The sequence below is a fragment of the Piliocolobus tephrosceles genome, chromosome 1 (genome assembly GCF_002776525.5).
Source record: "Piliocolobus tephrosceles isolate RC106 chromosome 1, ASM277652v3, whole genome shotgun sequence".
NCBI lineage: Eukaryota > Metazoa > Chordata > Mammalia > Primates > Cercopithecidae > Piliocolobus > Piliocolobus tephrosceles.
Window position 1 is genome coordinate 215334208 of NC_045434.1, and position 13270 is coordinate 215347477.

At 56.6% G+C, this 13270-nt stretch overlaps 2 protein-coding genes across 9 annotated transcripts in view; both read right to left on the bottom strand.

Annotated features, from left to right (window-relative positions):
* Nucleotides 1-1117: 1117 nt before the first annotated feature.
* ZBTB48 (zinc finger and BTB domain containing 48) lies at nucleotides 1118-10777 on the bottom strand. 7 transcript variants are annotated; one of them, XR_002732220.1, is made up of 11 exons: nucleotides 10641-10772; nucleotides 9477-10235; nucleotides 8428-8672; nucleotides 4393-4504; nucleotides 3633-3821; nucleotides 3152-3238; nucleotides 2808-2962; nucleotides 2248-2384; nucleotides 2001-2161; nucleotides 1551-1639; nucleotides 1118-1479 (listed from the first exon to the last, which is right to left on the bottom strand). XR_002732220.1 is itself a non-coding variant. In XM_023215220.2 (11 exons), the coding sequence occupies exons 2-11, from the start codon at nucleotides 10164-10166 to the stop codon at nucleotides 1183-1185; spliced, it is 2070 nt and encodes a 689-aa protein (XP_023070988.1). In that variant the 5' UTR covers nucleotides 10167-10235; nucleotides 10641-10777; the 3' UTR covers nucleotides 1118-1182. The 7 variants fall into 7 exon arrangements, 4 of the variants coding, with proteins under 4 accessions (XP_023070988.1, XP_023070989.1, XP_023070987.1 ...); XR_002732221.1 differs by having other exon boundaries at nucleotides 2243-2384; XR_002732219.1 differs by having other exon boundaries at nucleotides 2001-2165; nucleotides 2243-2384.
* A 244-nt stretch (nucleotides 10778-11021) lies between these two features.
* Nucleotides 11022-13270, bottom strand: part of TAS1R1 (taste 1 receptor member 1) — a 23607-nt gene continuing 21358 nt past the window's right edge. For both annotated transcript variants that reach the window (XM_023215333.2, XM_023215334.2), the window contains one exon: nucleotides 11022-12128. In XM_023215333.2, coding sequence (XP_023071101.1) covers nucleotides 11197-12128 — 932 coding nt within the window. In that variant the 3' untranslated portion in view covers nucleotides 11022-11196. The remainder of the gene's footprint in view (nucleotides 12129-13270) is intronic.

Sequence of the window (13270 nt, forward strand, 5' to 3'; positions counted from 1 at the left end):
TCCAAAGCTGGTCTCTGCCTGTTTGTCCTCGACGCGGGCCCAGTGCCTGCTCCAAAGCTGGTCTCTGCCTGTTTGTCCTCGACGCGGGCCCAGCTCCCACAGCCCTTCCTGAGGTTGCGGTACATACAGGTGGTGGTGAGACTCCCATCTGCAATGGGATGGCCTTTGGACCTGGGGAGGTGGAGCCCTTCAAATACGGTCCCAAACCAGGCTATGAATCCACAAAAGCTGTCTGACTCAGGATGTTTTTCACATCTGCAGAGTCCGTCTGAACCTGAGAGAGAGGCCAGTGTCTTGGCTGGGAAGGGGAGCAGTGTTGAGACCACAGTGGGCCTTTTGTTTTGTTTTGTTTTGTTTAAGACAGGGTCTCATTCTGTTGCCTAGGTGGAATACAGTGGTGCAATCTCGGCTCACTGTATCCTTCACCTCCTAGGTTCAAGGGATTCCCGTGCCTCAGCCTCCCGATGCGCCACCACACCCAGCAATTTTGTATTTTTAGTAGAGAAATGAAACTGTCAGTAATTTGTCCAGGGCCAACTTAGTTAGGAAGAAATTTAAACATAAGCAATCTGTTCTAGGGCCCACGTGCATTTGCTCCTTGACACACGTACCCCACAGCTGTAGAACATGGGGACCAAAGCCTCCTGGACACACAGACCAGGCTGCTCTTGAGGGAAGGGCCCCACCCGCCTCAGGCCCCCAGGTGTGCTTAGCTGCACTAACTGGGCCCAATCCTTGATTCTGAACAAGGCCAGCCCCTTGGGTCCTGACACTCTACTGAACTCCAGAAGCTTAGTAATGACTTCGATCCCCAGAAGCTGGCATCACCTCAGCTCCAAATGAGGAATACTAGTGCTCTATCTGGACCCCACTATAAAATCTTGCAATAACGAGGAACATAATAGAGATGTGGAGAGCAGCCAAGGCCAGAGGTTTGGTCCCCAAAGGAACCCCATCCAAGCCTCACTCAGCTGAGGTTTCCTGACAGGAGGGAAAGCTGCCAGCTGAGCTGAGGCCCACAGGACCGGGCAGGACACCACTCTGTCCTGAGGGCATGGGTGGGAAGGCGGCACTTCCCCGACTCCAGGACACTGGAGAAGAGACTGTCAGGCTGAAATACGTGAGTCCAAAGCCACATGGTTTATTGGGTGGGGCCAAGTGGGCTCTGGCGGCCAAAGTGGGCTATGTGTCACAGTCCTCAGGGACAGCAGCTGTGATGATGAGGGAGGGCTCCAGGACAGCTGGGCTGGTGAAGCTCTCCTCTGCACACAGTCTCTGGCCTGGGAGCTGGGAGGCCAGGCCGCCCTGGGCCAGGGACTCCACAATGACCTCCGCTGAGCCCACCTCCAGCTCCGCAGGCGGCTGCAGCGCCACCACCACCATCTTCTCGTCCTCGATGATCAGGTTGCGGAGCTTGCGCTGCCGCGGGTTGTAGTTCTCCACCCGGTCGTGGATCTCCATGTGCCTCCGCAGGTGGGCCTGGCGGGGAAGGAGAGCTCAGGACTTCGGGGGATCCTGGGGGAGGGGAAGGGGCCCGGGGCCTGGCCTACCTGCCGGGTAAACTTGTAGCCGCACTCGGTGCACTCGAACTTCCTCACCCCCTTATGTCGTCTGACATGCACACGCAGTTGCTCCACGGCTGCGGGAGGGAGGAGAACACGGAGGGGATCGTGCAGGAGCCCCAGGCCCCGGGACCCTCGAGGAAGCCCAGCAGGAGGTCAGGACAGGCAGCAAGGGAGGGGACCAAGCCATGGGCAGGGGGTTCTTTCTGCAGTACGTGGGGCCAGTGGTTTAAAAGTGCTGCACAGGCCCTGCCAGGCTCTCCAGTGCCACCCAAGGTCACTACTGCACAGGACACCCCTGCCTTCGAAGCAGGTCCACTCTCAACTCTACCGTGTGGGACACAAGAGAGGTTCACTGGCAAGAAAGGAGCGTTTCCTCCTCAGAGACCCTCCAACTCAGATGAGCAGGAAAAGGCTCTCCCAGGGTCGCCCAGGTACCTTTGAAGGTCTTGCCGCAGATCTGGCAGAAGTGGGGCCGGCCCTCCTGATGGCGGCTGGCCACGTGCCTCAGGAGGGGCCCCTTCTCAGTGAAGCGCTGTTCACAGAACTCGCAACTGAAGGGCCTTTCCCCGGTGTGAGTGCGGTTGTGCTTGTCCAGGCTGGCTGCAGGCACAAGGCAAGAGCTCAGCCTGGGGCCTTGGCCTCGGGATAGGGATGGGGAGGGGAGGGGCGAGGCGTACCTCACCTTGGGTTCGGAAGGTCTTGCCACAGAGGTGGCACTGGAAGGGCTTCTCGCCCGTGTGTGTGCGCAGGTGCATGTTGAGATTGGCCTTTTGGGTGAAGGCGTGGCTGCAGAACTCACACACGTGTGGCCTCTCATTCCTGTTAGGGTGGGGACAGAGGGCAGAGGCCATCACCAAGGGAAGTGACCCCCTTCGCTCTGCTACAGCTAGGAGCATGGCTGGTGGAAAGAGGGCTTGGGCAGTGCTAGGAAAGGGGCACCACCTCCACCCCAGAGCAGGACAATCTATGTGCAGGGAATCAAAAGAAACTAAGGAAGCTCAGAATCTGCCCCGGGGGCACAGAGGCTTGTCTGAGCCTGAAACAAGTGCCCCCAGCCTCTCTGCCTGGCATAGCTGCTTGCCCTTCGGGTCCCACTACCCCAGAAAGGCTGTAGGCACTAGATTCAGGGTGGAGGCCGAGGGCACACTCATCTGTGTAAAAGTCAGCAAACTGTCTTCCCTGCCGGTGCAAGCCTGGGCTGGCAGCAGGACTGGGCCCCAGGAGTGAACAGGCGACACACACCTGTGCTTGGCCTTGATGTGCATCTGCAGGCCATTCCGGCTGGAGGCCCGGTGCCCACACTCCTCACACACAAACAGCTTCTCACCACGGTGCTTGAAAGCTTCATGCAGCTGCAGCTCTGTCCGAGACAGGAAGCACTTGGCACAGGTGGGGCACTGCAGGCAGACCAGGCAGGCAGAGGGAGGGACCAGGGCCAGGGTGAGAGTAGGGAAGGGCTGCCTGAGAGACCCACAAGCCCCCTCCCCCTGAACAACAGAAAGCACACGGCTGGCTGCCCACTCTGGGCACAGCTCACTCTTGCTCATGCCAGCATCAAAACATGCCCAGCCCTGCCTGTCACTTACTGCATGGGGCTTTGGGGCTCCATGCAGCTTGATCATGTGGCTCTGCAAGTCCTTCTTCTGCATGAACTGCTGGGAGCAGGAGGAACACTGAAAGAGAGGCCCGCAGTCACCTCCAGGGCAGCCTGCACCCACGAAACCCTGCCCCCACCCTTGGGCTGTAGGGCGGGAACAGGAGGCCCCAGTGAGATGATACTGGGAGGACCCTGATCTGGTGTGAAGGATGGCGCAAGGGAGGGCCCTCAGCTGCCCAGAGGATGCCAAGCCTGTCCTCCATGGAAAGAAACAAGGGCCTAATAAGGACCCTGGAGGTGAGGCTGCAGCCCGCAATCCTGCCCAGATAAGGGGGCACTGGACAGGCAGGGAAGGCAGGCTCCCTGGCAGCTGCCGTGAGGGAGGTGCCTCATGGCACCCCACGTAAAGGGCTCAGCAGGAGGGATCCTGGGGCTGCCCACCCCTGGCCTGGAGACACGCCAAGCCTGACCTTGTAGGGCATCTCCCCCGTGTGAGACACCATGTGCACCCGCAGCTCCATCCTCCGGCGGAATGTCTCCTGGCACACGGAGCACGTGAAGACCTGGCAGTGTGAGGGGCAAGCAGGGCCGGCATCAGCGGGGGCCTCTGCCTGTGACAGCAGCCTCTGCCCGGGCTTCCGCTTGCTGCTGGGAAGAGTCTGCCTGGGCGGGGGGGGGGGGATGCTAGGGGGGGAGAGGGCAACAGGTAACCTGCCTGGCCTGACCGTCACTGAGTGCTGCAAGCCCACCGCACACCAGGCCCTTCTCAAGCCCAGACAGACTGGGGGCAGGGTCCGAGTGGCCTCACCCACAGTCCCTGGCCCCAGTGGCTGCTGACAGGCCTCTAGAAAAGTGGGTCTGGGTTTCAGCGGGCCCTGACACAGAAGCCAGCAGTGGGGTTGCTGGGGGTGGCCAGGGGGCCTTTCCCTGCTGCCATTCCCTATAGAGGCTCCCCTTCTCCAAAGCCCAAGGTGGAGGTGGGCAAGGGGCCTAGAAAGGCCAACCCCAAATGCCTCCCACAGAGTCCCTCCTATGCCTGTCCCTTCCGCCCTCAGGACCTATGTCCCCACCTGTACCAGGGCATGGACCTGATGACATCCAAGGACCCCACAGCTTTCCTGAGTTTACAGTACCCCTCTCAGATAGTCTCCTGGGGCCCTTCCCGGATGGCAGGAAGACAGGGAGGCCAGTGTGCCCTGCCCACAAGTACCTGGGCCAGCTCCCAAGTACCTGTTCCGAGCGGTTCATGCAATTCCGGGCTTCATGCTCCAGGAGGTTCTCCTTCCGAAAGTAACACTTCCCACACTTGGGACACTCAAAGGGTTTCTCCCCAGTATGTTTCCTGCCAGGAGAAGCCACAGGGGTGGGGTGGCTGACAGGGTTTCCCATCTCTCCCTCACCCAGGGCCCCTTCTGGGTCCCTTCTAAGGGGAACAAGTGTTCTGAGGTGACACCAGCTGGTTAAGGTGCAGGGACAAGCCCAGAAGCCTCTCCCAGCACGGAGACTCTCCGCAAGGGAGAGTGCCGTGGCAAGAAGCTCACGAAGGTCCTGAGAGGCTGCCATGATCTGACCAGCACAGAGGCCTATGGGGAGGCCCAGTTGGCCGCATTCTGTCTGAAGACAGAGGCAGATCTTGGGTCCTGACTACTAGAGAAGCAACTCAAGGCTTCCAAGAGCTTCAAACCCAAGGCCAGATCCTCACCTGACTCCACTGCCCCACCTAGCCCGGCAACAGCTTCTCCCGGGTAGCCAGGGGAGCTGCCTATCTGGTCTCCCGGCTCTGTGACTGCCTCCCCCACAGGTTTCAGTTCAGGAGCCAGAAAGACCCTTTAGTTTAAGTGAGACCTCAGCACCTCTTGGCTCACATATCCCCAGTGCTCCCCATTCAGACAAAGGGCTCGGGAGGCCCCTCAGGGCAGAGGCAGCCCTCCCCTTGCCTGCTTCTCTCCCATGGTGTCATCTGGCCACCGGATCAGGCATGTGCCTCCTTGCTGCCTGTCACGCCCCCAGGATCCTCCTACCCCAGCGCCCTGGCTCCTCCCTCTACCCAGATGCTCCCCAGTCACCCACTTGGTCAACTTCTTTGCCTCCTTTGAGTCTCTGCTTAAATCTCACCTTCTGAGTAAGACTCCCGAGACCCTGGCTACTTAAAATCGCAATGGAACCCAACCCACAACTCCCCAACCCCTTGGCCCACCTCTGCTTTTTTTTTTTTTCCGCAGCACTTCCTCACCATCTACCGCAGGCAGAAGGACTTATCTGTTACCTGTATTGCCTGGCAAGCAGGTTGGCTGCATAAGGACCTTTATTTAGTTCCCTTAAATGCATCCCAAGCACCCACACAGCCTTGCTGGCCACCTGGTAGACTGTTGAATGAATGAACTAAATGAACTCGACCTCAGAGTCCCTGTGCAGCCTGCAACAGCCCTCCTACCTGCCAGAGGCCAAGCATCTCTCTCATCCTCTTCCTCTACAGCAACTATCTTCATCCCCCATCAAAACGACTTCATGAAGCCATCCCCTCCCAGTTCTCACGGCCAGTTCAGCAAGCTGAAGCCCAGGGAAGGGATGGAAACCACCCCAGTCTTACCCCGGCAAGGCACTTGAGAGCGAGCATCCAGTAGCACACAGGCTGCCCCAGGACCCCCCCGACACTGGAGTCATCCCAACATTCCACTGGCAGCAGCTGCCCCAAACACGGTGCACAGGGACAGCAAATAGATTTCCCCCTGCTCCCACTCCAGGTGGATGACTAGTGTGCCGCCCTACCTGGCTTGGCAAAAAAACACACCATGATAAACTAGTGATGTCTTGGCTGGGAGTGGCCGGGTTGGAAGGCATGTCACTGGGCCACCATTCCCACAGGGCTTGAAGGGACTCCAGAGCAGCGCTGCCCAAGGGGCTCTCCATGACGATGGAAATGTGCTACGTCAGCACTGCCCGATTCAGCCACCAGGAGCCACGTGGTTCCTCACCACTTCAGATTTGGCTAACATATCTGAGGAACTGAATTTTTATTTAATTTAAAATTTTAAGTTAAAATAGCCCATGGGGGCTGGGCACAGTGGCTCACACCTGTAATCCCAGCACTTTTGGGAGGCCGAGGCAGGTGGATCGCAAGGTCAGGAGGTTGAGATCAGCCTGGCCAATATGGTGAAACCCGTCTCTACTAAAAAGTAAAAAAATGGCTGGGCGCAGTGGCTCACGCCTGAAATCCCAGCACTTTGGGAGGCTGAGGCAGGCGGATCACAAGGTCAGGAGTTCGAGACCAGCCTGACCAACATGCTGAAACCCCGTCTCTGCTAAAAATACAAAAAAAATTAGCCGGGTGTGGTGGCACACGCCTGTAATCCCAGCTTCTCAGGAAGCTGAGGCAGAAGAATTGCTTGAACCTGGGAGGCAGAGGTTGTAGTGAGCAGAGATGGAGCCACTGCACTCCAGCCTGGGTGACAGAGGAGAGACTCTGTCTCCAAAAAAAAAAAAAAAAGTAAAAAAATTAGCTGGGCGTAGTGGCGTGCACCTGCAATACCACCTACTCAGGAGGCTGAGGCAGGAGAATCGCTTAAACCTGGGAGGTGGAGGTTGCAGTAAGTCAAGATCATGCCATTGCACTCCAACCTGGGTGACAAAGTGAGACTCTGTCTCAAAAAAAAAAAAAAAAACAGGCCGGGCATGGTGGCTCACACCTGTAGTCCCAGCACTTTGGGAGGCCAAGGCAGGTGGATCACGAGGTCAGGAGTTTAATACCAGCCTGGTCAAGATGGTGAAATGGTGAAACCTCATCTCTACTAAAAATACAAAAATGTTGTGGCCGGGCGCGGTGGCTCAAGCCTGTAATCCCAGCACTTTGGGAGGCCGAGGCGGGCAGATCACAAGGTCAGGAGATCGAGACCATCCTGGCTAACACGGTGAAACCCCGTCTCTACTAAAAAATACAAAAAACTAGCCGGGTGAGGTGGCGGGCACCTATAGTCCCAGCTACTCGGGAGGCTGAGGCAGGAGAATGGCGTGAACCTGGAGGCGGAGCTTGCAGTGAGCTGAGATCTGGCCACTGCACTCTAGCTTGGGCGACAGAGCGAGACTCCGTCTCAAAAAAAAAAAAAAAAAATTAGCTGGGCGTGATGGCGGGCACCTGTAATCCCAGCTACTCGGGAGGCTGAGGCAGAAGCACTGCTTGAACCTGGGAGGTGGAGGTTGCAGTGAGCCGCTATCATGCCACTGCACTCCAGCCTGGGCAACAGAGTGAGACTCCGTCTCAAAAAAAATAAAGTAAAATAAAATAAAATAAAAAATAACATAGGCCGAGCGTAGTGGCTCACATCTGTAATCCCAACACTTTGGGAGGCCGAGGTGGGCAGATCGCAAGGTCAGGAGATCAAGACCATCTTGGCCAACATGGTGAAACCCCATCTCCACTAAAATACAAAAAATTAGCCAGGTTTGGTGGCGCATGCCTGTAATCCCAGCTACTTTGGAGGCTGAGGCAGAGGAATCGCTTGAACCCAGAAGGCAGACATTGCAGTGAGCTGAGATCGTGCCACTGCACTCTAACCTGGTGACACAGCAAGACTCCAACTCAAAAACAAAAACAAACAAAAAAAATCATAGAATAGCCCCTGGAGGCTGGGCATGGTGGCTCAAACCTATAATTCTAGCACTTTGGGAGGCCAGGGTGGGTGGATCGCTTGAGCCCAGGAGTCTGAGACCAGCCTGGGCAACATAGCAAAACCTTGTCTCCACTAAATGTAAAACTAAAAATTTTAATAGGCCCTGGAGTTCCTGGTTACTTTATTGGACACTGAAGGTTTAGACAACTGGACTTTAATACTCCACTGACACCCCAGAGTGAACACTTCCCTGGAAACACAGGTAGCACTGACCCAAGGCTCAGCATTGTGGCCCAAAGCCCACACTGCCAGGCTTCAGAAACACCTAAGGTTGGGCCTCAGCTCTAGCACACGGGCCACAGGTTTCTCATTCTGTCAGCAGAGGCCAGGTGAAGGTCCAGGTCCACAGTGGGTGGAACCTGTTGACAAGATGTCCACAAACCCATCTCCAACCACAGTACTCACAGGACAGTGAGGAAGAAGAATCTAACCCAAAGCAGACTCTCACTTCCTGATTGTCAGAGGTGTGCCAAGGCCAGGCACTACGTGGGTCTGCGATGGATCCCCCAGCCCCTACCTCACCCAGAAGTGGGACGTGCAAGACCCCTCCCCCGACGCGGGAATGGCAAACAGGAAAATAGAAAAACAGAATGTTTACCTGTTGTGGACTTTTAGATAATATTTGCTGAGAAACTTTTTATGACATGTGGGGCATTCGACCGGCACCGCTGTACCTTTTCTGTTCTCAGCAGGCTCAGCTGCTAGGGAGCCCGCCGCGCTCAGGGCTGGCTCAGCTGCACAGGGCTTTCGGATTACATCTGACTTCCTCCGGGTCAGCACAGTTTCAGGCTCAGACATGTAATCACCATCCCCGTCGTCCTCCACTTGAACCACCACTTCCCACTAGAGCACAATAGGCAGCAGGAAGGGGTGGGGTCACCAAATGAATCAGCAGGAGTTGTAGGGACCCAGCTCCAGTTCCATCCCAAGCCCCAACCCTGACAAGTCCCTTCATCAGACACTGTTCCTTCAGGGGCCCAAGGCAGAGCATCTGAATCTTGGATTCAGAGGAAAGTGACAGTGTTCGTGGGGAACTGGAAGCTCGGACGGAAACACTACCCTGGGGAAACACCTGTAACCCGGATGCTGCCCACTCCTCTCAGGAAGGTGGCAACCATGAATAGCTGGGGCTTGCAGAAAGGTCAGCCTGAGATCACCAGCTTCCTTTGTTTGGAGAAAGCCTGTTCCAAACCCACACTAACAGAGATTGTCTTAAGGTCTACCTTTTTTTTTTTTTTTTGAGACAGGGTCTTGCTCTGTCACCTAGGCTAGAGGGTAGTGGCACCATCTCAGATCACTGCAACCTCCACTTCCTGGGCTCAAGTGATCCTCCCACTTCACCCTCCCAAGTAGCTAGGATTACAGGTGTGTACCACCACACTCAGCTAATTTTTGTATTTTCTTTGTAAGATGAGGCCTCGCCATGTTGCCCAGGCTGGTCTCGAACTCCCAAGCTCAAGTGATCCACACCCCTCTTGGCCTCCCAAAGTGCTAGAATTACAACGGACTTCATCCATCCCTGTCGTCCTCCACTTGAACCACTCACGTGAATGAGCCACCACACCCAGCCCAGGGTCCCTACTATACCAAAAAAAGTGTCTATTCCCTCTATTTGTCTCCCCAGTCCCAGCACCCTGGGCACAGTACCTCATTACTCCCGCCCTGCAGCTGGCCACCTTCAGCCTCGAAGGGCCTTGGGGGCACTTTGCAGTCCTCAGGTTCCTTGTCCTCGGGGGAACAAGGCTTCAAGGTCTGCTTGAGTTTCCCACAGAGGGAGGAGGGGCTCTCTCTCTGAGCTGGGGAATGGAGCTGGGGCCTGTGAGGACTATGACTGCCTCTGGGCTCCTGATCTCTGGGGACTAGACCCAGAGTCCTCGAAACTTCCTCTTCTTGCAAGCCTGCCGGCTCCTTGACGAGGCTGTTCACATTCTGGGAGGCAGGGGGCCCCAGCCCACTCTGGCCACCTGCTGCCTGTCCCACTGAAGTTTTGGGCTTGAAGCTCTGGCACAGCTCTACGGCCTCGGGCACTCGCAACTCCCTGGCTGCCAGGAGCACCTGATCCCGGTTCCCTGAGGTGAGAGCGAGGTGACCAGTGTAGAAAAAGTCCAACAAGAGGCCAAAGATCTCAGCGAAGCCAGCAGGGAGGACGACACTACCTCCTGAACCATCCCCGTAGAGGCTCTGGAAGAAGTGGCTGCAGCAGGCAAGGACGCTCCAGTGCGCCTTAAACACCAGGCCCCCCACGTCCAGAGTGGCGTCGCAGTACTGGCCCTTCTCCCGCTGCTTGTTGAGCTCCTGCAGAACCCTCACACTGTGTTGGACGAAGGAGCCGTCCATGGTCTGGAGGGCAGGGAGGCAGAAGTGACACCCTGGCCAGCCCAAGCGAGGGTATGCAAGAGAAAGCCCCTGGAGTCGAAGAGAGAGAAAGGGGAAGTTGGCCTCCACTCAAATAATCACATTTATCAGCATGAGGGCTTCGGTCAAGGTGAGGGGTGCACGCGGAGAGCAGGAACACACTTGACAGCCTCCCGGGGACCGGGGGCCATATTGGATTGGCCAGGGGGGATGCTGACGGAGGGTCAGGGTCATGAAGAAAGGCCTGGTGGGAAAAATCCAAGTTTGGGGAAAGAAGGCACGGGATGAGCGCGAACTGACTGGCCCGGCACAGTCAGAGGATCCTGGACTGGGGAGGACGGCGGCAGCGGACAGGTGAGCGGAGCCCACGCCGCGCCCACAGGTCCCGAGCGGCCCAGCGGAAGGCAGCCAAGGCGGCCCGCAGCCCCTCCCTCCCTCACCCCGCGCCCTCCTCACCCAGGCAGGTCCTCCCCGAGCCGGCCCCACCAGCCCCTGGCTCCGTCGCCTCCACAGCCCACGAACCAACTGCCCGGCTATGCGTGCCCCGCCGACCGTACGGAGACGCCGCCGTCTCCGCGCCGGACGTGACGTCAGAGCGTGCCGGCCACAAGGGGCGCCTCGGAAGTGTAGAGCTTCTAGCTCCGGCACCCGAGGGCGGGGCCCCGCAGAGAACGGCCAATGGAATGAGGGGATGAGGCCACGCCCTGTTCTTTTGGCGCTGGGCCCGCCTCCGGGGTTGCCTAGCAACGTCAAGCTGGGCACCCAGCCTTTTCCAGATTCTGGGTTCAGACTTGAATCTGCGACACCTCACCCGCTTCCCCGACAGGAGACCAGATACGCATTTCACTTCTTTATTGGCAGCCCGGAGCCTGGTCTGGGCCCTCCCGGGCGCTTACACGTCCCAACCCCAGACTGAGGTGCCCAAAGGCCTCCTCCCACACAGTCCCGGCCTGCTCGACCTTCGACCCTCAGGACGGAGAGGGCTACCAGCTATGCTTGCTGATCCCACTGGTCAGGTGGAGCTGCGGTGTCTCGTGTAGTCCTGAATGGAGGCCTGGAAGTGCTCTGTGCTGTTGAGGTCTGGGCGGCAGAGGATCACGTAGCACTTGGGCAGAAAATACCCGCCGAAGCCGCTGCTCAGGCTGCTCAGCCCAGCCAGCATGTTGAAAGCGGGCAGATACCTGCCGTCGTAGATGCTGGCCGTGGTGAAGAAGGCGATCCAGGACATGAAGTTGAAGAGCAGGCTGAAGGTGACACATTTGGCCTCGTTGTAGTTCTCTGGCAAGTCCTTGCCCAGGTAGCTGCAGGCAAAGGCACTGATGGAGAGAAGTCCATTGTAGAGAAAGGCCAGTATGAAGCCTAGGGAGTTGGCCTCTGTGCACTCAAGCATCACCAGATGGGGGAAGCGCTGGTATTCCCTAGTGGGCAGTGGAGTCCACACCACCAGCCAAGTTAGACAGATAAGCAGCTGAGCCGCTGAGCTGATCATCACAAACAGGCCAGCACCATGGTTTTGGACCCAGGCGTGGTAGAATGTAGGTGCCTTGGTGGAAAACTTGAAGATGATGATTAGTTGGAAGGAGCGAACTGTCAGGCAGGACAGGAAGATGGTGAAACCAAGGGCAAAGAGGGCCTGGCGCAGCAAGCATGCAGGCCTCGTGGGCTCCCCAAAGAAGCCATAGAGGCTGCTGCTACCTGCTGCCAGGGAGCCCAGCATAAGAAAGCACAGGCGGCCCCCTGCTGACCTCACCACAGGGGTGTCTAGGTGCCAGGCAAACAGGCCAGCAGTCCCAAGCAGCAACAGCAGCAGCAGCGTGTTAGCTGCCAGCAGCACCCAAGAGGTATGCTCTTGACAAGCCAGAAACACCACAGTGCGCGGGAAGCAGGTCTGGCTTCCCTCAGGTGCCCACTCTTCTTTCCCACAAGGCTGGCATCTGTAGAGGTCTGAAAGGGAAGGCCAAGAAGGTTCCTGAGAGCCAGATGAGCAGAGTAGGAATAGGAAATAGGGGCCTGCAAGATACTGGGAGAATTGTACCGAGGCAGCTAGACTGTGCTAGGCATGGTGGGATGGAGGTAGCCGGGAGTGGGGCCTGAGGCCAAGCATTTCCTCAAAATGCCTGTGTTAATTACAGACTCTGGAGACACACATGTCAGTTCTATATGGCTCATGATCCCATGAGGGTTTTGCAAACCCTAGGGAGGACCTTACCCTGGTAGCTCTGCACACATAACAGAGAGGCTACGATCCAATGGGAGCAGCCTGCTCCCAAGGGAGGGCATTTTAATCCCTCTCTCTCTCCAGCATTTCTGTGAACCATTTTCCTTAGCTGCTGCTCTGTGGTCTCTCTGAGTCCTGACCTTCTGAGGACAAAAGGGAAGTATTCCTGTCCCTACAGAGATGGTGAAAGGAAAGAATGTGGCCCCTGGACACCAACGAAGGACATGAGTCCTTAGCTATTTAATTTGCTCTCTGTTCTTGATCTTGCATTGCTGGATGGGGAATGCTGTTTTTCTCTCTGTTGCAGACATACTAGTATCCGTATTCAGGCCAAGCTGTTCAAGGAGCTAGCTGTCTTTGGCATGGGCAACAGAAGGGACAGTAGGACAAGAGGGCACAAAGGGAACAATAGCTACATTCATTTAGAGAAAGAGGTTGAATTCAGGATACGATTGCATTTGTAGGAGTTGTGATGACAGCTGTCTAATAGAGGACACACTTCGGTCTAAGGATTTCCGTTGGCTGATTCTTTCTTTTTTTTTTTTTTTTTTTCAGATGGAGTTTTGCTTTTGTTGCCCAGGCTGGAGTGCAATGGTGCAATCTCAGCTCACCACAACCTCTGCCTGCCAGGTTCGAGAGATTCTCCTGCCTCATCTTCCCAAATAGCTCGGATTACAGGCACATACCGCAACGCCCAGCTAATTTTTTTGTATTTTTAGTAGAGATGGGGTTTCACCATGTTGCTCAGGCGGGTCTCGAACTCCTGATCCTCAGGTGATCCTCTCGTCTTGGCCTCCCAAAGTGCTAGGATTACAGGCGTGAGCCACCGCGACCAGCCTCTTTTTTTTTTTTTTTTTTTTTTTTTTTT

Coding starts and splice junctions, on each gene's coding strand:
- ZBTB48 (XM_023215218.1), bottom strand. CDS start 10,166: ATGGACGGCTCCTTCGTCCAACACAGTGTGAGGGTTCTGCAGGAGCTC. Junction 3,239..3,632: donor CGGGGGAGATGCCCTACAAG/GTCAGGCTTGGC, acceptor CCTCTCTTTCAG/TGTTCCTCCTGCTCCCAGCA. Junction 2,166..2,247: donor CAAGACCTTCCGAACCCAAG/GTGAGGTACGCC, acceptor TTGTGCCTGCAG/CCAGCCTGGACAAGCACAAC.